At 42.5% G+C, this 27,571-nt stretch overlaps 1 protein-coding gene across 1 annotated transcript in view; it reads right to left on the bottom strand.

The window, feature by feature from the left end:
- Positions 1-17,386, bottom strand: part of LOC124789311 (histidine--tRNA ligase, cytoplasmic) — a 61,946-nt gene extending 44,560 nt beyond the window's left edge. The window contains exons 1-2 of the mRNA XM_047256625.1: positions 17,256-17,386; positions 16,741-17,040 (exon numbers count right to left, since the gene is read on the bottom strand). Coding sequence (XP_047112581.1) covers positions 16,741-17,040; positions 17,256-17,369 — 414 coding nt within the window. The 5' untranslated portion in view covers positions 17,370-17,386. The remainder of the gene's footprint in view (positions 1-16,740; positions 17,041-17,255) is intronic.
- Positions 17,387-27,571: the final 10,185 nt, after the last annotated feature.

Consider the following 27,571-nt stretch of genomic DNA (forward strand, 5'->3'; position numbering starts at 1 on the left):
TTGAACTTATGTTCTATCTTAATATATGCAACAACTTTTTGCATATTAGTTCCGCACGAGTAAGCTGTTAGACTGTAATCTTTTATACGTAACTTATCTAACCCTGTGGTTATGTGGTGTTCAGACAGGCACAGGATGTCTATCTTTTCCTCTAAATTTTGCAAGCGGCAAGAAGCTCTTTCAACCATATTGCTCAATCCTCTAATATTTTGGTGGAATAAGCTAACCTTACTTTTCTGTGCATTCTTGTGGGTCTTTTCTGTTATAGTGACTTCTTTCAAAATTGGCTGCATGAAACTTGATTCTAACCTAAAAATGGTGCCTCTCTGACACCAGTAACCACAGGGATCTTGCATCGTGTGATGGTGGCCCCCCGTACATTTTCTGCAAGAAGTTCAGCCACCTTATCTTTCCCTCTCCTTTTCAGGTGCAAGCCATGTCTAATATAACCCCATCTCCCAATTTTAGCAACGGGCACTGCACTCGTAATACTGCAAAGGATCACTGTCAGTTAAGGTGGGGCTGGAACAATATCTACAAACATAAGTCTGACAGAGTGGGGATTTCTGGCACCTTCGTAGTCACTGGGGTAGCAATGTCTTATTTTTTTCTTAAACAACTTTTAATGGGTGTGAATCATGTGGAGGCTTTTCCGCTGTGGGTGTAGGAAGAAAAGAGTGGGCAGCTCTGGAGCCCACAGTATGTGGCTCCTTCACCCATTGGTTTGTGTGGGTTTGCTGATTGGGGGATTTGTGGGAGAGGATTCCTGAAAGGAAGCCCTGTCACCAGCAGATACCAGAAGTTGATTCTGCTTCTCCCGTTGGGTGCTGGGAGTGGTCGCCAAAGATTGCTGGAGGAGTAACAACAAGAAAGAGCTTATTATCCCAATGGCCTAGTTTATTTTTGCGACTACCAGATATTGATGCCAAGGTAGTAATTATGTCAGGTACTGCTGATGACTGACTGTGGTACTGGCAGAATCCAATATCAATGAGACTAAATACAAACTATCATTTTTTCCGAGTTTCAATATATGAGTGGAGACCTGTGTCCTTGAGTTCCTGGATTTTTCAATCCTTCACTAGGATGGCACACTGAGGACTGGAGAGGGTGGTGGTTCCCACAACTGACACAAACGGGTGGTAGTACACATTGGGAATTTTCGTAAAGCAGCTGGACACATCTCCACAAATCAGGTCGTGTATACATCAGGAAGACCTATGCCTGAAGCAGTAGCATTTAAAGCATCGCATCGGGGGTGGGAAATATGGCTTCACATTGCAGTAGTACATCAGGATTTTGATCACCTCTGGAAGTGGATCATCCTGAAAAGTGAGGATGAATGCACCGTTGTCAACCTTGTTGTGTGGCGTACCTTGACCTACAGGATGTACAACGTGGATCCCTCACATCTCCAAGTGTTCACACAGTTCATCTGCCTGTACCATGTTAAGTTTCTTATGGGGCGTTATGACAACGCTTACATTACCAAGTTGTTTACAAGAGAGTAATGCTGAGGACTGGTTAGGATTTGTCATCTTAATTAAAAAAGAACCTCTCCATAACATACTACGAGTCGATAGCTCAACAACTATGTTTTCAATATTCTCCATAGAGAACACTCGCTCAGCAGAGAGAAAGGGTCCTCCAACTGTTTGGGTACAAACTGAGTACTGAAGGGAGTGTCTGCAATTTCTTTGATTTTACTTTCCTCTAAATCTGTGGTTAAGGAGAAAAAGTTCCTAGTTGTAACTATCTGCATTGAATTGCAGTCAGCTTGACAAGACTGTTGGGGCCTCACATCCACTAACTGATAATTCTGAACGTTTCATAATGCCAAATATCCATCATGTTGCCACCTACTCTGAATGATGGCTCTCCCCACAGGTTCCACCTATCCAGGGTAAACACCACATGGCTTGATGGCCAGTGCCCAGAGTCTTGGTGACCGTGAATGGACAGGCACCTACTCTTCAGCTTGCCCGAGGAGGTGGAAGCCCCGGCCTCAGCATTGAGATCCATGCATTGGCATGGGCTACCACCTTACAGTTATGTCATGATGCACATGGTGGCTACCCTGCTTGATATCGGGGCTTCCTTACATGGTCTGTACACTTTTTACAAAGTTTTTGAAAAGGTGGTTGTCAAAGCCAGATATGGAGACCAAAAATGAGTTAATCAAGATATGAGGCATAAAACAAGGGAACAAAATGGAATAAGTCATAATCGACAACCTTTGAGCAAGCTCAGTTGTCAGCAGGGTCTCTGTCCTAGATAATAAGCATGAGAAAAGTTAATTGTCAGAGCTTAAAACTACAGCACAGAGATAGAAAAAGTACTACAATGAGTTGGACACCATGTTTGCTACAACGGTACTCATTTGAGCTCCATGGGAGTTTATTTTCCTTAAGAGGGCCACATACACTCAATATTTATTTCACGATGATATTGTGTCAATATATTTTCTGCAAGTCCAATGCTGAGAACGGCACAATATTATTGCACAATATTTATGCCTAGATGTGTCAGTTACTGCCTTTGCAGTGAATATATTGGCACCAGATGATGTAGAACCCACATGTATTGCGAATGCAGATTCTCATGTGCTGCAAAAACGAAAAACAAGAAGAAGACGCAGCAGCAGATTGGGGGGGCGGGGGGGGGGGGGGGGGGCGCTTGGAAGGCATTGTGCAACACTGCCATCTGCCATACTAACAGGCTAAGAGAATTCCCAGCAGAGCCACATAACTACTGGAACTGTTTTAAGGATGCAAAGAAATTTTTCAATGAATTTATTAACTTTGTTACATTTTACATACCCAGAAAAGATACTGCCCTTATATTCATCAGATTTCACTCTCCGCAATGCTGCAGGTGATCTATAAAGCTGGCAACAGTAAGCTACATTATTGTAGGGTATCGTTAAGTAGTCCTGTTATACATTTCTGCAGTAAATAATTAAAGCTTCTCAAACAAATAAGCAGTTGAAGTTATTTTCCTGCATTTAAATACTTTTGGCGAATGTTTCTACACAAACTTCTTCCCTGAATGCACTTTGACAGATGATTTCTTACATCCATCTTCCCTGGCCTGTTCATATTCATTTGGTGCCAGTTGTTAGCACGTCCACAAAACCTGAAGTCTCAGCATAAACTGCTTTGTTTTGCAATCACCTTTAGATAGTACAATATATTGAGCAAGTATAAATATTTTTGAAGATTTATAGTCTCCTACAGTATATTGCACAAATCGTCATTACCACTTTCCAATGGTCATTATAACTGCACAATAAATACTGGGCTGTGAGGAGACCTTTAAAAATATTCTAAATTATACCCCAGTCCACAGATTTTTGTTCTGTAGCTTATTGCTTCTTTCACCTCTGGCAATGATTTGTTCGTATGAGAAACGTAAACCACATTTGACCGGAATATAGCATCCATGTTTAATTGCATGTTCTCCTGTAACTGGTTGGTTGGTTGGTTTAAACAGGGGGAAAAGGGACCAAACTGCGAGGTCATCGGTCCCTTGTTCCCAGTAGAACAATTACCCAAGGGAGAGAAGAAAACGAAGATGATGAATGGCACAATAACAGGAGAAAGGAAAAACCAGAAGAACGATAGAAGGACAACAAACACTTCAATGGACAAAACAGGACAAGAAAACCACAGAGAGGTGCAAGAAACAGGGAGAGGAGATTAAAACCTCCACCCTAAAAGCCCAAGGATGGAGGACACAGAGGGACAAAGGACATGCGCTAAAACTCAGATCAAATGATAAAACTTAACCTCACGAATGAAACACAAAAGTAAAGTGGCTGTTGAGGCATTGTTGCCAAATACCGAAGGTAGGGTTTTGGGAGAGTTAAAGGTCCACCGCAGAGCAGCAAGAGGTGGACGACTGTCATTTGGGAGCCACAGCTACACTGAGGTGGGTCCTCGCAACAGAGGAGGTAACCATGTGTGAGCCACGTATGGCCAAAGCGGAGCCAACAAAGGACAACTGACGCCCTGCGAGAAGCCCACAGGGAAGAATTCCACACATTCGCAGTCTCCTTAATGATATGCAATTTGTTGTGCATACTGTTATGCCACTCTGTCTCCCAAAGCCAAAAAACCTTGCGGCGTAAGACAGAACACAGGTCAGTTTCAGAGATGCCCATCTCCAGGAGTGGTTTCCGCATAGCCTATTTGGCCAGCCTGTCAGCAAGTTCATTGCCTTGAATTTCGGGATTTCCTGGGGTCCATACAGCACCACTGAACGAATGGACCGTTCCAGGGCAGAGATGGATTCCTGAATGTTCACTACCAAAGGATGGCGAGGGTAGCACTGGTCGATAGCTTGTAAGCTGCTCTGGGACTCAGAACAGAGAAGAAACGACTCACCAGAACAGCAACAGATCTACTGAAGCGCACGAGATATGGCCACAAGATCTGCAGTGAGTACACTGCAGCCAATGGACAAGGAATGCTGTTCAATATGGCCCCTGTGGACATAGGCGAAGCCAACATTACCATCAGCCATCGAGCCATTGGTGTAAACAACTTCAGAGCACCAGAACACGTCAAGAATTGAGAGGAAGTAACAGCGGAGAGCGGTGGGATTAACAGAGTCCTTAGGGCCATGTAAAAGGTCCAGACAAAGCTTTGGCTGAAGTGTACACTGTGGAGGTGTACGTGATTGGACCTCAAGTAGAGGTGGAAAAGGGAAGCACTCCAGTTTGGAAAGAAGAGATCGCATGCGTACCGCAATCGTGAGCCCTGACCTAGGCCGCCGATGCGGGAGATGAACTGCTGTGGATGGGAAAAGGAGACGGTAATTCGGATGCTCAGGAGAACTACAAATGTGTGCAACGTAACTGGCGAGTAGTTGTGCACGTCAGATCCGCAATGGAGGGACTCCAGCCTCCTCCAGGACACTGGTCATCGGACTTGTTCTAAAAGGTCTCGTAGCTAGGCGTACGTCACAGTGGTGCACTGGGTCGAGGAAACGCAACACTGAGGGGGCCGCCAAGCTGTAAACCAGATTCCCACAGTCAAGGCGGGATTGAACTTAAGGGCTCTGTAGAGCTGCAGTAGCATAGAGCAATCTGCACCCCACTTGGTGTTGTTCAGGCAGCAGAGAGCATTGAGGTGCTACCAGCACTCCCGCTTAAGCTTATGAAGGTGAGGTAGCAAAGTCAATTAGGCGTCGAAAACTAAGTCCTAAGAATCGATATGTCTCCACTATAGTGAGTGGAATGTCATTAAGATAAATTTCAGGTTCTGGATGAATGGTAAAACACTGACAGAAGTGCATGACACACGACTTTACTGCTGAAAACTGGAAGTCATGGGGTAGAGCCCATGACTGCGCCTTGTGAATGGCTCCCTGTAGGCGCCGCTAAGCAACGCCAGTACTGGAGGAGCAATACGAAATGCAGTAGTCATCCGCATACAGAGAATGGGAGACCGATGCCCCTACAGCTACTACTAGGCCGTTAATGGGCACTAAAAATAGATTCATACTTAATACGGAGCTCTGCGGAACATCATTCTCCTGAATACGAGGGGAACTACGGGAGGGACCAACTTTGACACGGAAAGTACAGAGTAACAGGAAGTTTTGGATAAAAATTGGGAGCAGGCCCCGGAAACCTCACTCATACAATGTGCAAGAATATGTCGCCAGGTCGTGTCGTATGCTTTAGGTAAGCCAAAAAATATGGTAACCAGGTGTTGGCATCCGCAAAAGGCTGTTCGGATGGCAGACTTGAGGGCCACAAGATAATCAGTGGTAGAGCGACTCTAGCGGAGGTCACCCTGACATGGAGCCAGTAGGCCACGTGACTCCAGGACACAACCCAACCGCCGACACACCATACGTTCCAGCAGCTTACAGAAAACGTTGGTGAGGCTGATGGGTCACTAGCTATCCACATCAAGTGGATTTTTACTGGGTTTTAGCACCAAAATGATGGTGCACTCCTGCCATTGTGATGGAAAGACGCCATCACACCAGATCTGGTTGAAGATGTCAATAGTCAGACAAGAGGTGTTTACTCATCTGACTGCAGATCTGATTTGGCACAGGAGCTGTGTCGGGGCAATGGGCAAGGATGCTGAGGAGCTCCCACTCTAAATGGGTCCTTATGGGGTTCACTGTGGTGTGTAGTGAACAAGAGGACTTTCCTTTTCATCCACTGTTTAAGGGTGTGAAAGGCTGCGGGGTATTTCTCTGACACAGAGGGCAGAGCATAGTGCTCGGCAATTGGGTTTGCATCTGTAAAGAGCACACCATTTATGTTAACACCAGGGACACCTGTTGGGGTCTGGTACCCAAAAATATGTCTGATCTTTGTCCAGACTTGGAAAGGAGATGTATGGCATGCAATGGTTGACACGTACCTCCCCCAACACTCCTGTTTCCATCGTTTTATAAGCAGGTCAACGCGGGCACAGAGCCGCTTAAAGGCTATTAGGTGCTCTAGGGAAGGGGGGACTTATGTCGCTGTAGAGCTCACTGACTATCTTTAACTGCCTCAGCGACTTCCGAAGACGACCGAGGGATGGTCTTTTGACGGGGGCACCCTAGAGAATGAAGGATCGCGTTTTTCACCACAAAAATTATCATTGTAGTGGCCTGCTCAATCACAACAACAGTGGCACCACGTGGAGGAGATTCAACGATGACAGCAGTGGTGAAGACTACCCAGTCTGCCTTGTTTAAAGCCCATCTGGGTAGGCATATATGGGCATGACGCTGGGGGAGTGACAGGGAGATGGGGAAGTGGTCACTATCACACAGGTCGTCATGTGCTCTACAGTGGATAGATGGAAGAAGTTCTGGGCTGCAAATTGGTAAATCAATGGCCAAGTAACTCCCATTAGCCACACTGAAATGTGTGGCAGCTCCAGTATTTAAGAGGCAGAGGTCGAGTTGGGACAGTAAATTTTCTAAATCTCTGCCACAGCCAGTACGCAAGCTGCTACCCCACAAGGGGTTACAGGTGTTAAAATCTCGCAAAAGTAGTAAAGGTTTATGGAGTTGATCAATCAGTGCAGTGAATACGTTCAGGGGTACCGCACCAACTGGAGGGAGATACATGTTGCAGACACTTATTTCCTGTGTCGTCCACATCCTGACAGCCACAGCTTCAAGAGGGGTTTGAAGGGGCGTAGATTCACTACATACTAAGTTCAGGACGTAAATGCAAACCCACCTGACACACTATTATATTCGCTACAGTTCTTGCAATATCCCATGTAGCCGCGGAGGGCAATGCAGAAAGCAGGTGTAAAGCTTAACAGTTGCCATAGCTCAGCCAGGTGGTGGAAAAAACTGGAGGATGACATGATCGTGAGACTGGGAAGGCAAGATACACTCAGTGAGGTAGTCTACGCCTCAGGGTCACCTGCTGCCAACGACTTATTTCCTGAAAAGGATTCATCCATTGTGTCTGAGGGTCTGGTGACATCTAGGTCCTCAGCAGACACCAGAATCTTCACCTCATCCTCAGAAGCAGAGCTCGTAGGTAGCAGGGGTGTGAGTGCCACCGCAATTGCTTTGGTCTTGGGGGTCTCCTTTCTGGATTTCTCTCGATGACCCTTGGATTTCTCTAGCTGGAAGGGCTTCACCGTTTCAGTCTCCGGGACTGAGGAAGATCGTGAAGCCCTACAACCAGCTGGGCACTTCAGCCACTGGCAGGTGTCATCCTTCCCAACCTGGAAAGGGAGTGACCTAAGGGACACCTTCCTAGCAAGAGGAGCCAAAGAAGACTTATGCTTCTCTGGCTGAGAGGTGGGGACTGGTGTCCCCGATAGTTGGGAGGCAATGCTCCCGAGGTAGATGGTGTGGGAGCAACAGGGAGGGAACTGACCCCCCAGCATCAAGGGGGAGGTGTAGTCTTCTGGCTCTGAGAGCCAACTGGAACTCACGAAACTCGTGTGGCTACAACTGTTCTCATAGTGGTGGCATAAGATGAGGCCATAGCCACAGGATGTAGGCACTCAAATTTCCTCTTGGTCTCAGTGTAGGTCACTCAATCCAGGGTCTTGTATTACATGATTTTCCTTTCTCGTTGTAAAATCCTGCAGTCTGGTGAGCAAGGGGAATGACGCCGTCTGTAGTTGACACTGATGGGAGGAGGGGCACATGGAGTACTGGGATGGGATGGACGTCCACAATCTCGACATGTGATGCCAGAAGTACAGTGGGAAGACATATGGCCGAACTTCCAGCACATAAAACACAGCATTGAGATAGGGATATATGGCTTGACATTACAGTGGTAGACCGTCACCTTGACCTTCTCAGGTAATGTGTCACCCTCGAAAGCCAAGATGAAGGCACCTGTGGCAACCTGATTATCCCTTGGACCTCAATGGACACACCAGACAAAATGAACTCCTCGTCACTCTAAGTTGGCACACAGCTCGTCGTCAGACTGCAAAAGAAGGTCCCTGTGGAATGTAATACGCTGGACCATATTTAAGCTCTCATGCGGCGTGATGGTAACGGAAACATGCTCCAGCTTGTCACAAGTGAGTAATGCCCGTGATCGGGAAGAGGGTGCCGTTTTTATCAGGACTGACCCTGACCGCTCTATAAAAAACTGAGGCTTTATCAAGACAAAGGAATCCCCATCAGCTCTCACACATACGAGGTACTGGGGTGAATAAGGTTCACTGCCATCCTTAACCTGGTGTTCCTCCAATGGTGTGGACAGGGAGGGGAACGATTTAGGATCAGACTTCCTTGCATTGTACTGCGACTTGGAACGTTTAGACACTGCTGGCGTTTGATCACCAGCAAGTGATGACGTGGTACGCTTCATCGTGCGTCATCTGCCCTGATGCCACCCACTCTGACCAGGGGCCCTCCCCACGTGCACCACCCAGCTTCAGCAAAGGCCACGTGGGAGTCCCGACGCCCCAGGGTGACGGGCATCTACTCCTTGGCATACATGGGGAGTTAACGGCGCAGGCATCAACAGAGCGGTCCCTGTGTAGTCAGGGGCCTACAACCAACAGAGTATATGGCGACCCCACAATGGACCGGCTACCGTGCTGGATATCAGGTGCAAATAATTCCATGGTCTTCACCGGTGCAGAAAACGACACTGCATAGTGGGTGGAGGAAAACGCACCCAGGAAGGTGTTCTCACTCAAGAGATGGAGGATGAGTGGGGCTGCAATGCCACGATGAGAAAGTGGGCTGAAGATCTCGATGCACAATAAACTTGATGCACCACGTTAAGGCGCCCTTCACCAATTGGCTCGCTCTTCGGGAAAATTTTGAAAAATGGAGGTCAAACCCCACAGGGGACCATCCCATAAAGGCCGAAAGGTGTGAGACTCCTCTTACTCGCCTCTTCACAACAGGCAGGAATACCTCGGGCCTATTCAAACCCCCGGGCCCTCCTGGGGGCCTGTTACTGGCTGAATAAGTAAGTTCAAAATGTTTACCGAAGAGATTGGCATACCACCTTCAACAGGACAATGCCTTGGAAACTACTGTCATGTTCCATCACAAACCTTTCGGTTTATGAAAGTTTCGACTTTTACCTTTAATGATATTACACAATAGTAAATCTGACACACCTATTGATGATTATCGGTACTATTTGGTACATAATTTTAAACATGTTATGTAATTTCTGACAGAAACATGTTACATGTGACACACACTACTCATAGTGATAATGAGTAATAAAATATAATTTTGAGCATGAATTCCATTGTTATGCAAGAATATTTTTACGTTCTTGCATTTTTCTTTAGGATGGCTAACACGATCCTATTACTCTTCTACAAAGCATTTTTAAGAAAGTTAATTCTTTAAAGTTTAAAAGCACTTACCTGTACAACAGTGCGGTTAAAAGTAGACCACAAAACGTTATTTAATGTTTTAAGGCATCCAGTCCGAACAGAGTACAGAAGTTCCAGAAATGGCGTCATATTAGAGATCATCACGGCAGCCACAGCAATAAGTTATGAAAGAGGAGCAAAAATTCTTCTTTCAGCAACGTGTATTCTTTTATGTTGCCCAAAAGAGATCAGAACCAGACAAAAGTAACAAAATCACATTTTCAAACCTTTACAGTTTTGTGTACTGAAAGAGGAAGCTTAAAACATAAGTTCCTACGTTAAACAGAGCTATATAGTTCTAATTTATGTACATCTTTGTAGGCACCTCAATATTAATAACATGCTAAGACGCAACAGTGTGCTCTCGTAACTTATAATAGGCAGTCAAATAAAAATGAGACAGTTGGGAAAAAATTAAGTATACTATTTATTGGTTGGTTGGTTGTTTGAGGTTAAAGGGACCAAACAGCAAGGTCATCAGTCCCTTGTTTCAAATAGACTCCATTCTGCTAACGGGACATCTCAGTATAGTCAGAAAAATAAAATGGAAAAAGGGGAAACGTAAAAGGGCAGTCACGTTGTCATTAGTAAAAACAAATGAGGGAAGTTGGCAAGAGAACGAACTCAACACTATGCTGAAGCAGCATAGGCAAGACCACCTGTGACTTAAAAGGTACAACTGCTATAATGCAGAAAGTACGTATGGGAATAGAAAAACTAACCAAGCCTTAAAAAGAAGGGGTAAAAACAGAGTAAAAGGGAAAGAAAAGAGGATTCCGGTCAGGGAGGTGAATCGGGAATCTCTGAACACTGCCTACAGTGGGAGACACCCAAACACTCACCGCCCTGCCCCAACACCAGAGGGAGATTAAAAACTTTAAAACTGAGAATAAAAACCACTCTCCCGGAGGAAACCTAGAACCAGAGAGACCATCCGGGAATCGTCAGCCAACATCAAAGGTAAAGTGTGGGGGAGTCTGTACTTAGCACGCAGAGCCAAAAGAAGGGGGCATTCAACCAAAATGTGGGCCACTGACTGGAAGGCTCCACAACCACATAGCGGGGGTGGCTCATCACGCAAGAGGAAACCATGGGTCAGCCTGGTATGGCCAATGCGGAGACGACACAGTGTGGTCGAGTCCTTGCGGGAGAGGCTAAAGGAAGAACGCCATGGGCCTGGATTCACCTTAATGGCACGAAGTTTATTAGACAGTGGAGTAGCCTCCCAAGAATTGGCCCATGACTGTGCAAAGTGGGATTTGATGTGAAGCCGTAAATCCGCTGCAGGAGGGGTTACAGAAAACGGGGGGTAAGTAACTGCTCCCCCAGCCAAACGATCAGCGAGCTCATTACCCGGGATACCCACATGGCCCGGGACCCATAGGAAGTCAATGGAACAAGCAGCACGGTGAAGATCAGCGAGATGGTCATGGATGGCAGAGACCAAGGGATGGCGCGAAAAACACCGGTCAATAGCAAGAAGGCCACTCATCGAGTCCGTACATAACAAAACGCGGTTGTGTTGGGATTGTTTAATAAAGGTAAGGGCCCGGGAAATTGCCATCAATTCCGCAGTAAACACCCCACATGAGGGTGGCAGTAGATGATTTTCCGTTCCAACAAAGGACGTGAAGGCATACCCAACATGATCAGCAGATTTAGAGCCATCAGTGTAAAAAACAACAGCATCCCGAAACTCCCATAAAATTTGGCGGAAAAAGGAACGGAACACCACCGGGGGGATGGAATCTTTCGGACCGCGGTGGAGATCCATCCGAATTCGAGGCCGAGGAACTAACCAAGGAGGGGTGGAGGGGAGGGAGCGAGGAAGACAGGACAAAGAAGGAAGCCGAAAATCACGGTTAAGAGACGCAAGGCGCAGCCCAACCGGTAAACCCGCCCGAGGGCGGGAGTCAGGCGGGCGACGTCCATGGTCTGGGAATAGGATAGAATAGGAAGGATGAGCGGGAGAAGAACGGATAGTAAGGGCATAAGACACCAGAAGCTGGGACCGCCGAACAGAAAGGGGGGGGATCCCAGCTTCAACCAGGAGACTATCAACAGGGCTAGTAGGGAAGGCACCGGTGGCCAAACGGATACCACGATGGTGGACTGGATCCAGCACGTGCAGCGTGGAAGGAGCAGCTGAACCATAAACTTGACAACCATAGTCCAAACGTGACAGAACTAGAGCACGATAAAGACGGAGGAGGAGGGAACGGTCCGCACCCCAAGAGGAGTGGGCAAGGAAGCGAAGGACATTGAGTTTACGGAAACATCCTACCTTCAGGAGTCTGATATGGGGCAGCCAAGTGAGCTTGTTGTCGAAAAGAAGACCTAGGAAACGAAACTGTGGAACCACAGGCAATCTTTGTGCAGCGAGATAGAGCTCTGGATCAGGGTGGACCGTAGTACGGCGACAGAAGTGGACCACCCGCGATTTTAAAGGAGAGAATTGAAACCCGTGTGAGAGGGTCCATGCAGAGGCACGCCGTATAGCCACCTGGAGCTGCCGTTCTGCAGATGGCATCGAGGAGGAACTAACCCAAATGCAGAAATCATCCACATACAGGGCAGGGGCGACCAAGGGACCGACAGAGGCCACAAGTCCATCGATAGCAATGAGGAAAAGAAGGACACTCAAGACAGAACCCTGTGGGATGCCCGTCTCCTGGGTCTATACTATTTATTATTTCAAATGTAATCACTTCTAATACTTTTATCTCACTGAGACAAGACAGTCCATGCTTTCAAGGACAAATGTTTTCCCATGGAACCTGGTATGGTGGGCACTACTTCATCCAAAGCAAATTGAAGACCATGAATGTGTTTTTAGTTAGTAGTTAGGACCATCTGGAGGATGCGTAACAGGTAAGGGTTTGTTAGCGAATCTTCTGCAGCATGCTCAAAATAACCTTGGCAACATGTAGGCAGGTTTTAAGACATTAATAGTAAGAATATCTCCACCCAAAACTCTCAACTGCCGCAGAGGTCTCATTAGTTTGCAATTTTTTGTTTTGTTAATGTTTTCATGTTGTTGGTGACATCATCCACTAGTGGCTTTTTAAGCTCTTATCTACATCGTGTTGATGACATTGTCTGTGTACTGGTGAGTATTGTGTTTTTTACTAACTGCTCCCCCCTCCTTGCCACGTGCACCTCGTCCAGCAACAGTTGCCACGTATTCCCCTCCACCTTCATCTCTACTGGCCTGAGCGACCATCTGTCACTGTCACTATGGTGGTGTGTGGGTGCATTTGGGAGACATGACAGAGTGTTCTTATACTAAATAAAGGGTGGTAGAATGAAAGCTAGTAAAGTGCCTGTGCTGTTATATGTGTATAAGGGCCTCAAATCTTATCCGCTAAGGACGAGTGGTTTTCCTTTTCTCATTCTTGTTTATTAATAGTTACAGTGTGATTTTTGGACATTGATGAGAAGCAGACTGATTTTGATTTCACTCATTACAAGGGGTGCCACAAGTTTCCCCAAGTGAAATACCCTGATATTTCCCCAATTTCCAGACAAGTTTTAGCATTTTTCCCTGGCAAATTTTGAGATCTTAAGCATAAGTTAAGACGTAAGTTGACAATCTGTCTTTGCAGCTACGGTACAAGAAACAATATTGCAAATGAGGAAACATTTAAAAAACTTGCGCGCACACGGCATTTCCTGATGTGAGCAAGATTAAGTACTAACATTAACATATTTTGTGATGAACTGTTTTTAGATGGAGAAAGCAAGCCAAAGGTATACGTGTTTCATTAAGACCACTGATATTTTATTTCAGTAAAAGAAAACACATTTTGAGACAAAAATATGCATTTCCTTGGAGTCGCAAGACAGATTTAAAATACCTTGACTGATTTGAGAAATAATCTCAGAAAAAAGTAGGCCTCTTGAAAAAAGTGTATAAAGCGGGGAAGAATTGTGTAAACCAACACTGTACGTCATCGCCAATAAAACGTTGGTTCTAATATGTTCACTATTGTCAGTTATTACCCACTGTTTTGTATCTATTATTTTAAACTTATTGTCTGATTTTTCTCTTGGGAAATATATGAATACATAGCATACAAACCGTGACTGAATTTTCTTCCTCTTATCGTCCATACATATAAATTACTTTTGAAGTGCCAAAATGGACTATAACAAATAAAATGTCTTTAAATTGCCTCACTGTACAACATTTTTGCGATGAGACTGTCGCAATTCCTGAAATCCATCGCCCATTGCCTCTGGCCTGCTTAGGGGCATCACAGTCCTCGGTCCATAGATAAATCATGAAAATCCACTGCATTACGCCACACACAGACAGAGACAGCCTGCAGGCAGATCGGTAAGACTAGATCCGATGGGCAGTATCGGCACATTAGTGGGAACTGAATGGCTTTAGATCGGCAGGCCCCATCCGTTATGGATACCGCTGAAGCGGCCTCCGATTTTGACCCGGCATGGAAATCCATTCATGTGGGCAGCTATTAATGAGCCACAGACAGCATGTTGTTGAAATGAGACCACAATGATCAATCCGTGTAACAGACGACTTGTTCAAGCATTCTGAGAACCAATAATAATGATAGGTAGCAACTCACCGTAAGGATGATTTCTGAGCCACAGACAGGCACATAGAAATGACAAACACACACTCACAAGTAATTTTTCAGGCACAAACTCATTCACACAATCACTCTGACAAGTCACGCACACATGACCGCTGTCTCCGGCTACTGCATCTACAGTTTCTGAGAATCAGTTCCAAACAGACCACTCTTCATGCCTCCCTACTTCTAGTCGGCAGCTACCAGGCTAGTGGCAAGAAGGCTTGCAGCACTGACTGCAAGCTGATGGGAGTGGTAGGAAGAGGAGAAGAAGTATGAATGAGGGAGTAGGGAAACAGTACATGTACTTGGCTGCATCCAGCTAGCAGCAATGCATGGCACCTCAGTAAACAAACCATTTCATCTGCAGAGACAAAAACAAAATTTTTCCAGCTTCTTTTCTAAAATTTCCCTGATTTCCGGAATCTGTGGCAATCCTGATTATGTACCAAAATGTTTACTGCTGATGTCAAGAAAAATCCCATTACTCCACTAATCCATATTCATTCTTCTCATCAGAGGCTTTTGAGGCAACAATTAGCATTAAGTCAAGAGATCAACCTATCACTGAATGAAATGAAATGATCGTATGGCATTGTTGGCCGGGAGGCCCCATGTGGGGAAGTTCGGCCGCCGTATTGCAAGTCCTTTTGAGCTGACGCCACTTCGGCGACTTGCGAGTCAATGATGATGAAATGATGATGATAAACACACAACACCCAGTCATCACGAGGTAGAGAAAATCCCTGACCCCGCCGGGAATCGAACCCGGGACCCCGTGCGCAAGAAGCGAGAACGCTACCGCAAGACCACGAGCTGCGGACAACCTATCACTAATCACTGTATCTGCATGAAAGCTCTTGTTTGACAGTGACAAGTATGTTTCCTGAGTGATCTGTACAATATAATACACCCTTTCACTTACTCCCTTGGATCTAATGGATAGATGCTTCTGCTTCAGTGTTTCCTAGACAGTCCAATCATGTTTCTTACAAGCTCATTATTTTCTTCATTGATTCCAACTAAGCAAAAACATATCTGTTGAAGCATTCTGAAAGTACTCATGTCAGACATTCAGGGGGGTGTCCTGAGAGACCTTTGGCAATAAAAAGTTTGTTTACTGTAGATTGAAAACGTGACGAGATGTTGTACCAAATAAATCACCAGTGAAGATATTACATAAATGATAATGGAACCAATATGTGCAACACTGTTGTTGTTACAGAGTGAGTATATCAAACGATTTCAAGTACAGTGCCATTACAAGGTAGGCAATATAAACAAAGCACAAAATTGACTATGGTCTGAATATATGTATGTTTTATTGGACACGACCTCATCTGAGGTAGAGTACTCTGTTCTTCCACTCACCTGTAAATGCACTTATCCAGTTAATTAAGAAATGGAATTATGGTAAACTGTTGCTTCACTAGAACTGCAAGGAAAGCTAGTTGCTCGTCAAATTACAACTTTCCTTTCTGTCAATCATATACAATATTCTTATTTTTACAATTGATTCTACATGGGAAACTTTTCTAAAAATAGGTTTTAGGTTTTAGTTCATCTTTCTTTCCTCACTTTCTACATACTTTTCCAATCCTACAGGGCAAATCTCAAACTGGCAGCATGGTTTTTTATTTACACTACTGTCAGTTTACACAGATCTGTTAAGCATTTCCAGTGACTTCTAACAGAAAAGAAAACATTCAATAAAAATTTAAAAGAGCTAAATAAATGAGGAAAAAGAGATGACAAAGGAAACTGTAAAGCAAGTGTGTAAACTAGAAGCAAAAACAGTGCAGTTTTGTCCAGACCAAAAAGTGTGTACTTAAATTTTAAATTGACTTTACATACTGAGTTAATACTTTGTAATATACCATATGATTCTCAAAACTTAAGTATAATTTCAATGCCCTATTCGTTAGGGGAAACCAATCACTTTCTACCCAAGTGAAAGCTGGGCAACAGTGCATGAAATGCACTGATGCACGAAGCTCCCACAGACCCTACTGTATACTGTAGCCTTCCTCAACATGCATTAACAAAATGCATATAATAAACCTAACAAACCACACTAATTAACTATACGAAACAGGGGATTGGAAGCAAATGTGGTGACACAAAGTTCGCATCCCGTAAACTGAAGACTGATGCTAACTTAACATTTACGCTTTTGACTTTTGCTACGATTTTCGGAGCATCCACATCAGTTTCTGACGAACGAATACCTTTATCTCAAGCAAGATTTGCAGCGAACGCATATTACCGGTAATTAAAGGTCACCATCTCACCTTAGATTCGGATGCAGATTTGCTGTTCGAAGGAAACAACTTTGTGAACTGCGTTGGAATAGTATTTTTCTTAAAATCTTGACGCTCCTCGTATGTAAAACTTCTCATATGTCGATGCCATCTCTCGAGATGTGGAACTGTTACTGGCCATGGGGGATTGCTTATAGCTTCGAAAATTGCGTTGTCACTACTGTTGGGGGCGTAGCCACCGAAATAACTAGCGTCAGCAAGAAAGTCATTCAACATATGTAAGTCACTTAGCGATCCAACTTTTTTCGTCTTTGAATTAGAGCCTGCCACCTAAAAAGATGAAGTGTCTATTGTTAGATGTAAGAACAGGTTCTTTAGCTCTACACAATACTCATTATGACATGACTTAATCGTAAGGGGAGCGACACGTACATCGTAAACTGGTAACGTCAACAATAATCGACAGTGTAAACTCTACAGCACGCAATATAAAACGATTTAAAATTTATTAAAATACTAAACGTAAGGTTCGTTCGAACACTTACCTTACTTTTATGATCAATTCCATTCATTACATCTTTGGCTTTATTCGTCTTTTTCTCCACTACAGTAGCACTACTTACGGATCCACTCATTTTGGCACTTTCCATGTGGTGCATATTTTTTTCACTGCGCGGTCAAAGATAATCCAGCTGTATTGTGTTTGAAAGATGGAAAACTTGACAGAAGATAAGAATTCCCCATCGATACAGGCCAAGGGTCGGCTATCGCTTTGCATACGAGTCACAACTACGAGACTGTTATGATGCAGCCTCCTTCAAAAGTGTTAATTACAAATAAGCATCAATTGGGTGTCATCGAAATGTGCTCTCAAGATCACTGTCCTCTGTATGATCAGATGGAGATGGATTAGCATTCATCAAGTTCAGCTGTCTTGTCGCAGTTTCGGAAAAGCAACACCCAGCGACAAAAGGCAAGGCACCGATGACCATCACCCCAACAAGCAGCAGCTCCTGACACACATGTACCGAAGAAGGCAATGTTGTTGTGGTCTTCAGTCCTGAGACTGGTTTGATGCAGCTCTCCATGCTACTCTATCCTGTGCAAGCTTTTTCATCTCCCAGTACCTACTGCAACCTACATCCTTCTGAATCTGCTTAGTGTATTCATCTCTTGGTCTCCCTCTACGATTTTTACCCTCCACGCTGCCCTCCAATACTAAATTGGTGATCCCTTGATGCCTCAGAACATGTCCTACCAACCGATCCCTTCTTCTGGTCAAGTTGTGCCACAAACTTCTCTTCTCCCCAATCCTATTCAATACTTCCTCATTAGTTATGTGATCTACCCATCTAATCTTCAGCATTCTTCTGTAGCACCACATTTCGAAAGCTTCTATTCTCTTCTTGTCCAAACTATTAATGGTCCATGTTTCACTTCCATACATGGCTACACTCCATACGAATACTTTCAGAAATGACTTCCTGACACTTAAATCAATACTGGATGTTAACAAATTTCTCTTCTTCAGAAACGCTTTCCTTGCCATTGCCAGCCTACATTTTATATCCTCTCTACTTCGACCATCATCAGTTATTTTGCTCCCCAAATAGCAAAACTCCTTTACTACTTTAAGTGCCTCATTTCCTAATCTAATTCCCTCAGCATCACCCGACTTAATTAGACTACATTCCATTATCCTTGTTTTGCTTTTGTTGATGTTCATCTTATATCCTCCTTTCAAGACACTGTCCATTCCATTCAACTGCTCTTCCAAGTCCTTTGCTGTCTCTGACAGAATTACAATGTCATCGGCGAACCTCAAAGTTTTTATTTCTTCTCCATGAATTTTAATACCTACTCCGAATTTTTCTTTTGTTTCCTTTACTGCTTGCTCAATATACAGATTGAACAACATCGGGGAGAGGCTACAACCCTGTCTTACTCCCTTCCCAACCACTGCTTCCCTTTCATGTCCCTCGACTCTTATAACTGCCATCTGGTTTCTGTACAAATTGTAAATAGCTTCTCGCTCCCTGTATTTTACCCCTGCCACCTTTAGAATTTGAAAGAGAGTATTCCAGTCAACATTGTCAAAAGCTTTCTCTAAGTCTACAAATGCTAGAAACGTAGGTTTGCCTTTCCTTAATCTTTCTTCTAAGATAAGTCGTAAGGTCAGTATTGCCTCACGTGTTCCAGTGTTTCTACGGAATCCAAACTGATCTTCCCCGAGGTTGGCTTCTACTAGTTTTTCCATTCGTCTGTAAAGAATTCGTGTTAGTATTTTGCAGCTGTGACTTATTAAGCTGATAGTTCAGTAATTTTCACATCTGTCAACACCTGCTTTCTTTGGGATTGGAATTATTATATTCTTCTTGAAGTCTGAGGGTATTTCGCCTGTTTCATACATCTTGCTCACCAGATGGTAGAGTTTTGTCAGGACTGGCTCTCCCACGGCCGTCAGTAGTTCCAATGGAATATTGTCTACTCCGGGGGCCTTGTTTCGACTCAGCTCTTTCAGTGCTCTGTCAAACTCTTCACGCAGTATCATATCTCCCATTTCATCTTCATCTACATCCTCTTCCATTTCCATAATATTGTCCTCAAGTACATCGCCCTTGTATAGACCCTCTATATACTCCTTCCACCTTTCTGCTTTCCCTTCTTTGCTTAGAACTGGGTTTCCATCTGAGCTCTTGATATTCATACAAGTCGTTCTCTTATCTCCAAAGGTCTCTTTAATTTTCCTGTAGGCGGTATCTATCTTACCCCTAGTGAGATAGGCCTCTACATCCTTACATTTGTCCTCTAGCCATCCCTGCTTAGCCATTTTGCACTTCCTGACGATCTCATTTTTGAGACGTTTGTATTCCTTTTTGCCTGTTTCACTTACTGCATTTTTATATTTTCTCCTTTCATCAATTAAATTCAATATTTCTTCTGTTACCCAAGGATTTCTACTAGCCCTCGTCTTTTTACCTACTTGATCCTCTGCTGCCTTCACTAATTCATCCCTCAAAGCTACCCATTCTTCTTCTACTGTATTTCTTTCCCCCATTCCTGTCAATTGCTCCCTTATGCTCTCCCTGAATCTCTGTACAACCTCTGGTTCTTTTAGTTTATCCAGGTCCCATCTCCTTAAATTCCCACCTTTTTGCAGTTTCTTCAGTTTTAATCTACAGGTCATAACCAATAGATTGTGGTCAGAGTCCACATCTGCCCCTGGAAATGTCTTACAATTTAAAACCTGGTTCCTAAATCTCTGTCTTACCATTATGTAATCTATCTGATACCTTTTAGTATCTCCAGGGTTCTTCCATGTATACAACCTTCTTTCATGATTCTTAAACCAAGTGTTAGTTATGAGTATGTTGTGCTCTGTGCAAAATTCGACGAGGCGGCTTCCTCTTTCATTTCTGTCCCCCAATCCATATTCACCTACTATGTTTCCTTCTTTCCCTTTTCCTACACTCGAATTCCAGTCACCCATGACTATTAAATTTTCGTCTCCCTTCACAATCTGAATAATTTCTTTTATTTCATCATACATTTCTTCAATTTCTTCGTCATCTGCAGAGCTAGTTGGCATATAAACTTGTACTACTGTAGTAGGCGTGGGCTTCGTATCTATCTTGGCCACAATAATGCGTTCACTATGCTGTTTGTAGTAGCTTACCCGCATTCCTATTTTCCTATTCATTATTATACCTACTCCTGCATTACCCCTATTTGATTTTGTGTTTATAATCCTGTAGTCACCTGACCAGAAGTCTTGTTCCTCCTGCCACCGAACTTCACTAATTCCCACTATATCTAACTTCAACCTATCCATTTCCCTTTTTAAATTTTCTAACCTACCTGCCCGATTAAGGGATCTGACATTCCACGCTCCGATCCGTAGAACGCCAGTTTTCTTTCTCCTGATAACGACATCCTCCCGAGTAGTCCCCGCCCGGAGATCCGAATGGGGGACTATTTTACCTCCGGAATATTTTACCCAAGAGGACGCCATCATCATGTAATCATACAGTAAAGCTGCATGCCCTCGGGAAAAATTACGGCTGTAGTTTCCCCTTGCTTTCAGCCGTTCGCAGTACCAGCACAGCAAGGCCGTTTTGGTTATTGTTATAAGGCCAGATCAGTCAATCATCCAGATTGTTGCCCTTGCAACTACTGAAAAGGCTGCTGCCCCTCTTCAGGAACCACACGTTTGTCTGGCCTCTCAACAGATACCCCTCCGTTGTGGTTGCACCTACGGTACGGCTATCTGTATCGCTGAGGCACGCAAGCCTCCCCACCAACGGCAAGGTCCATGGTTCATGGGGGGGGGAAGAAGGCAAAGGCAAGTGAAAAGCACAGTAGTAATGTTGAAGGGGACGTAGATATGGTATGTATTGATAATGTTCTACATGCTGTCGAATTTCTAGGAGTAGACAGTAGAGTGTAAATATAGGAGACAGGAATTGCAATGAGGAGCCTGCTTCCCAAAAGTCTGTAAGTCGTAAAAACTTGGACAATTCAGTAACCACAACGGTACATCCTACAGAAAATAACACGTTTCCTAGTAACAACAAATATGCTAGTAAAGATAATATATATCAATCAATGGTAGTGCTAAACGGATATGGAGTAAGATATTCAATATTGAAATATCAAGATGGCGCCGAGTGAGAATTTAGTTGTGTTAGCTCTGTGAATTAAGTTAAAATCGACGATACAAAGTATGAGCGTGCACGAAATTTAATAATGAGTGTGTCAGGAAGTGCTTTCTTTACTATTATAAAGAACCAGAGGAAGAAATCTATGTAAGCAAGATAAATAATGCAAAAGAGACAATGTGTGTTGTGTCTGCATCTCCGATCAGTTACAGAGGAAACAGGAATCGAAAGATCTCCCAGGTGTTTCTGTCTAAAACAATCTGCAAAAGGTGTTTGTGTGTGAAATTATAAATCATTATAGAAGAAGCCGCTGATACAAAATCCATAACTAAGGTACATCAATTGATAGAATAAATAAGAAAGTGAACACAACATGGCGACGAGAAATAATTTTCTAGCACGTCTTGCTATAAATTGAGACTATTTAGCGTCAGTTGAATGTTGTATGTGAGGTGATATTGTATCAAAAGGTATTAGACTATGTTCAGAAACACACAGATGATATCATATATCATGTTTCGCTCGACTGGAACTAGAAAACGTATCTTGTGATTGTGAAAAATACCGCGCCGGTCGCGAGACAGCAGTGCAAAAATGTGGTAACGGTTTGGAAGCCAACGTGATAGACGTGCTGCAACAGGACTTTGCAGGAATTACAGCATATACTGAAACGTTGAATCACATGGTACAATGTTTATCAGAAACTTGTGAAGAAACAGACTCGAAAGTATATATCCACTGCAGTTCAGGTAACACAAACTATTTAAACCAGAAAAGTTTACGAAACGAGAGTGTTTTAACGTACAAAAACAAAGTAAATTGCTTAAACAAAGACAGTGAAATTCTCGGGATAGCAAGTCGTGATATAGTGAACGATGGAATACCCGATTTTCCCCGTCAGGATTGTGCATAAGGACGATTAAGTCTGTCTAGATGTGATACGAACAAAAACTTTGCGCAGGTGAAACGATATGAGAAGTGTATTCACGATGAAAACAATCATCTCAAACGACCATTTGGACGTGAAACGCATGGTAATAGAAATCAATTAACGCAAAACATTGTGGGGAATAAAACAAGAGATGTTGTCTTGTATTCAGATAGTAATGGAAGAGGGTTAGCAGAAAAAATACGATATCAGAATGAACTCAGAGCTACAGGTTTCATCAAACCAGGTGCCTGTATGAAAGAAATTTTAAAAGACTGTAATTATAGTAATCACACATGGCAAAATCAGTGCATAGTAATATTCGGTGGTGCAAATGATATCTATAAAAACGAGTTAAGAGAAGCTAATCGAACACTAAAGACAGTCCTAGGCGGAATAAAAAATCAAAATGTTATTGCTATAGTGTTAACTCACAGGCATGATCTACCAGAATTGTCCTGTGTAAATAAAGAGATCCAGAAAGCCAACAGGATCTACCAAAAGATCTGCAGATCCATGGACAATGTTTTGTTTCTTCATACAACTGATTTGGAAAGAATGTGCTTCACAAAACATGGAATGCACTTAAACAAGAAAGGCAAGTCCTGTTTATGTGAAAAGCTTGGAGAGTTAATGAAATACATGGCCGGCCGCGTTGGTCTAGCGGTTCTAGGCGCGCAGTCCGGAACCGCGCGACTGCTACGGTCGCAGGTTCGAATCCTGCCTCGGGCATGGATGTGTGTGATGTTCTTAGGTTAGTTAGGTTTAAGTAGTTCTAAGTTCTAGGGGACTAATGACCTCAGATGTTAAGTCCCATAGTGCTCAGAGCCATTTGAACCATTTGAGTGAAATACGTGACCCAATTCCACTGGATGCAACAGAACATCCTGACAGAAGACATTCCACTCAAACATTCAAACAGTAACTGGCCATTGAAGATATTGAGGATTTAGACGCCACAGAAGAAACAGTTGCAAATGGAGCAGCTTTGGTGACATTGGCAGAAGAGGAATCAGTGTCAGCATCAACAGCTACTACAACAGCAGTAACAACAATGAATGCAAAACCAGTAGTAACAGAAGATCCAGGATGCAGTGAAGTGAATATAAGAACAACAGTGGTGATGGGAGCAGTGTCATTTCCACAAACAGGTCAGGAAGCAACAGCTACAGCAGCAGCAACAGTAGAAGATCTATAGTGTAGCAGTGTGAACAAAAGAAGATCTGTGCCTACTTCCCATCGTAAGGATTTTTTAATAGAAGGAAGGAAGAACAGATATTTGAAAGTTGTGCAGCATTAGTTGAATTTTGTGAAACTAAACTTCTAATTGCTGTTGTTTATAAGTCCCCTAACTCCGACTTCAGAGCATTTTTGCTTAAGCTAGAGAGGGTTCTTGATTCACTTTGTAGGAAGTACCAGAAACTAGTTATACGTGGTGACTTCAATGCTAATTTTGTACATGATTGTGCAAGAAAAAGGATGTTGGTAGATCTCCTAAATTCATATGATCTGAGGCAAACTGTGTTTTTTCCAACTAGGGTGCAGGGGAATAGTAGCACAGTCATAGACAATATTTTTATTCATTCTTCATTACTAGATGGGCACTCTGTTAGTAAAAGGGTGAATGGCCTTTCAGACCATGATGCACAAATTTTAACACTAAAAGGTTTTTGTACTCAAACCAATATCGTATTTAATTACAAACTACGTAGGAAAGTTAATCCAACAGCAATAGAGAGTTTTTCAAAACTTGTCAAGGAACAAGAGTGGCAAGATGGTTATAGTGCCGATAATATAGATGATAAATACAATGCTTTCCATAATACATTTCCCATGCTCTTTGTGAGTTGCTTTCCATTAGAACATTGTAAACGGGGTACTAGCAGTAATGGACAGCCCGGTTGGCTGACTAGTGGGATAAGGATATCATGTAGAACAAAGCGGGAATTATATCAAAATGTTAGAGGTAGTCACAATCAAGCTACAGTAGCCCATTAAAAACAGTATTGTAAGGTGCTTAAAAATGTTATTAGCAAGGCAAAAAGTATGTGGTATGCAAATAGAATAGCTAATTCACAGGATAAAATTAAAGCCATATGGTCAGTTGTGAAGGAAGTGTCTGGTCAGCAGCACAAGGTTGATGATATAAAGTCAGTTCGCAGTAATAATATTTCTGTTACTGATAAATCCGATATATGTACAGTATTTAACAACCATTTTCTGAGCATTGCTGGTGAATTAAATAAAAATTTAGTTTCAACAGGAAATCATATAAATTTCTTAGCAAATGCCTTAACCGAGATTGACGTCTGAAATACTCCTCTGTGATACAGACAAGAGGGAGATTGAGTCAATAATTAAATCACTGAAGACTAAGGACTCTCATGGTTATGATGGAGTGTCTAGTAGAATATTAAAGTACTATGGTGCACATGTTAGCCCTGTATTTAGCCATATTTGTAATTTTTCCTTTAGGAACGGTCAGTTTCCTGAGTGATTAAAGTACTCAGTAGTAAAGCCGCTTTATAAAAAGGGAGAAAGGGATAATGTAGATAATTTTAGACCTATTTCTATACCATCAGTATTTGCAAAAGTTATCGAAAAGGCTGTGTATGTAAGGTTAATTCATCATTTTATATCACACGATTTGCTATCAAATGTACAGTTCGGCTTTAGAAGTCGTTTGACAACTGAAAATGCTATATTCTCTCTTCTCTGTGAGGTACTGGATGGGCTAAACAAAAAGTTTCGAACGCTTGGCGTATTTTTTTGATTTAACAAAGGCATTTGACTGTGTTGATCTCACAATATTGCTCCAGAAGTTGGACCATTACGGAATAAGGGGAGTAGCTCACAATTAGTTCACCTCTTATTTTAGCAACAGGCAGCAAAAGGTCATTATTTACAATGTTGATAACAGCTGTTATGTGGGATCTGACTAGGGTACTGTCAAGTGGGGGGTGCCCCAGGGATCAGTGTTGGGGCCGCTCCTGTTCCTTATTTATATAAATGATATGCCCTCTAGTATTATGGGTAACTCTAAAATATTTCTGTTTGCTGATGACATTAGCTTGGTAGTAAAGGATGTTGTGTGCAACATTGACTCGGTTTCAAGTAGCGCAGTACATGACCTCAGTTCATGGCTTGTAGAAAATAAACTAACATTAAATCGCAGTAAGACTCAGTTTTTACAGTTTCTAACACACAATTCAACAAAACCTGACGTTTTAATCTCACAGAATGGGCATATGATTACTGAAACTGAACAGTTCAAATTACTAGGTGTTCAGATAGATAGTAAGCTGTTGTGGAAAGCCCACGTTCAGGATCTTGTTCAAAGACTTAATACTGCCATTTTCACTATTCGAACGGTATCGAATGTGAGTGACACTTCGACACGTAAATTAGTCTACTTTGCTTATTTTCATTCACTTATGTCGTATGGTATTATGTTTTGGGGTAACTCTTATCATTCTAGAAGGATATTTTTGGCTCAGAAACGGGCGGTTCAGGCAATAAGTGGTGTGAGTTCACGAATCTCTTGTCGATCTCTGTTCACCAGTCTGGGTATTTTGACATTGGCCTCTCAATATGTATATTCCCTATTGTCATTTCTTGTTACCAATATTAGTTTATTTCCAACAATAAACAGCTTTCACTCGGTTAATACTCGGCAGAAATCAAACCTCCATTTGGATCGGACTTCTTTAACTCTTGTGCAAAAAGGTGTGCAGTATACTGCTGCATCCATTTTCAATAAGCTGCCACTCGAATTCAAAAATCTTAGTAGTAATCCACGCACTTTCAAATCGAAACTGAAGAGTTTCCTCATGGGTCACTCCTTCTATTCTGTCGAAGAGTTCCTTGAAAAATTAATCTGATTCTCATTGTATTGCTGATAGCGTTTGCATAAACTTATGGACTGATTTTCTTTCAGGTTCATGAACATTTATTTTTATCTGTTATTACTTTTATGTTGTAAGTTCATGTACTGACATGTTCCATGACCTTGGAGATTAGCTCCTCAATTTGGTCCTACGGAACTTGACATGTAAATAAATAAATAAAAAAGAAGAAGTGCCCAAGATAAGTAACTATAATTATTTAACAATATTTCACCTGAATGTTTAGTCAATAAGGAACAAAGTGGAACAGTTAGAAATTGAACCAGAAGCAATAGATAGCTTGATAGTCTGCGTTACTGAACCCTGGTGCAAAGTATCTGAAACTGAATACATGGTTTTACCTTTTTATAAATTAGTATGTTATTATAGCATAACATTAAATATGGGTGGGGGCTCATGTATTTATGTGAAAAAAGGACTACAGTTCATAGTTAGGAGTAATATGATTTCTTTGAGTGAAGAAAAACATTTTGAACTTTCAGAGTTGAGTTAAAAGAACAAAATACCCTAAAAATATATATACTGTGTTTATATAGGTCTCCTAATGGTGATGTCGAAACCTTTTTCACTAAATTCATACAAGTGTTGGACAAAAAATGTAATCCTAAAGTAAATATTATTATTTGTGGAGATTTTAAGATCAATATGCTGAAAATGGGTGAAGTCACCACCAGGTTCTTGAATATCTTGTACAGTTATGGTATCTCACAACGGGTAACAAATGCCACAAGAGTAACCAAACACTCATCTTCAATAATTGACTACATTCTAACAGATATTAACCATAAATGCTGTGAAGTAACTGTTAAAAACCTTGGGATATCAGACCACTTTTGTCAAAGTGCAAAACTTAAAATATCTGCAAAGTTACAAGCAAAATTGCTTAGCTACAGAAGGGTTTTTTATAAATCAAAAAGGTATGAATTTGCAACACAGATGAGTGGTCAGACATGGTCAGAAGTATATTCAGGGACAAATGTAAATGAGAAATTCAATAAATTCATGAACATATTCAAGTTAAAACATGAGGAAACATTTCCTAAAGTAGTACATTCTGTTGGAGGATCTAGTAGGAAGACTAGGGTAACAAAAGGTATCAGAAAATCCTCTGAAACACTCAAATATCTGAGATCTACCAAAAATGATAAGAGTGGCCCAGCCATCTTACAGTTTTTTCTCAGGTACAAGAGGACATACAGAAAAATGCTGCAGGAAGCAAAAAGAATCCAAAATGAAAAGACCATACAGAACTCAAATAATAAAAGCAGAGCCATTTGGAATATAGTAAAACAACAAACTGGTAACTCAAAATAAAAGCAGATGAACATAAAAATTAGAAATAAAGGTAGTTTAATAGATAATCCTATGGG

This window comes from Schistocerca piceifrons, chromosome 3, assembly GCF_021461385.2.
Source record: "Schistocerca piceifrons isolate TAMUIC-IGC-003096 chromosome 3, iqSchPice1.1, whole genome shotgun sequence".
Lineage (NCBI taxonomy): Eukaryota > Metazoa > Arthropoda > Insecta > Orthoptera > Acrididae > Schistocerca > Schistocerca piceifrons.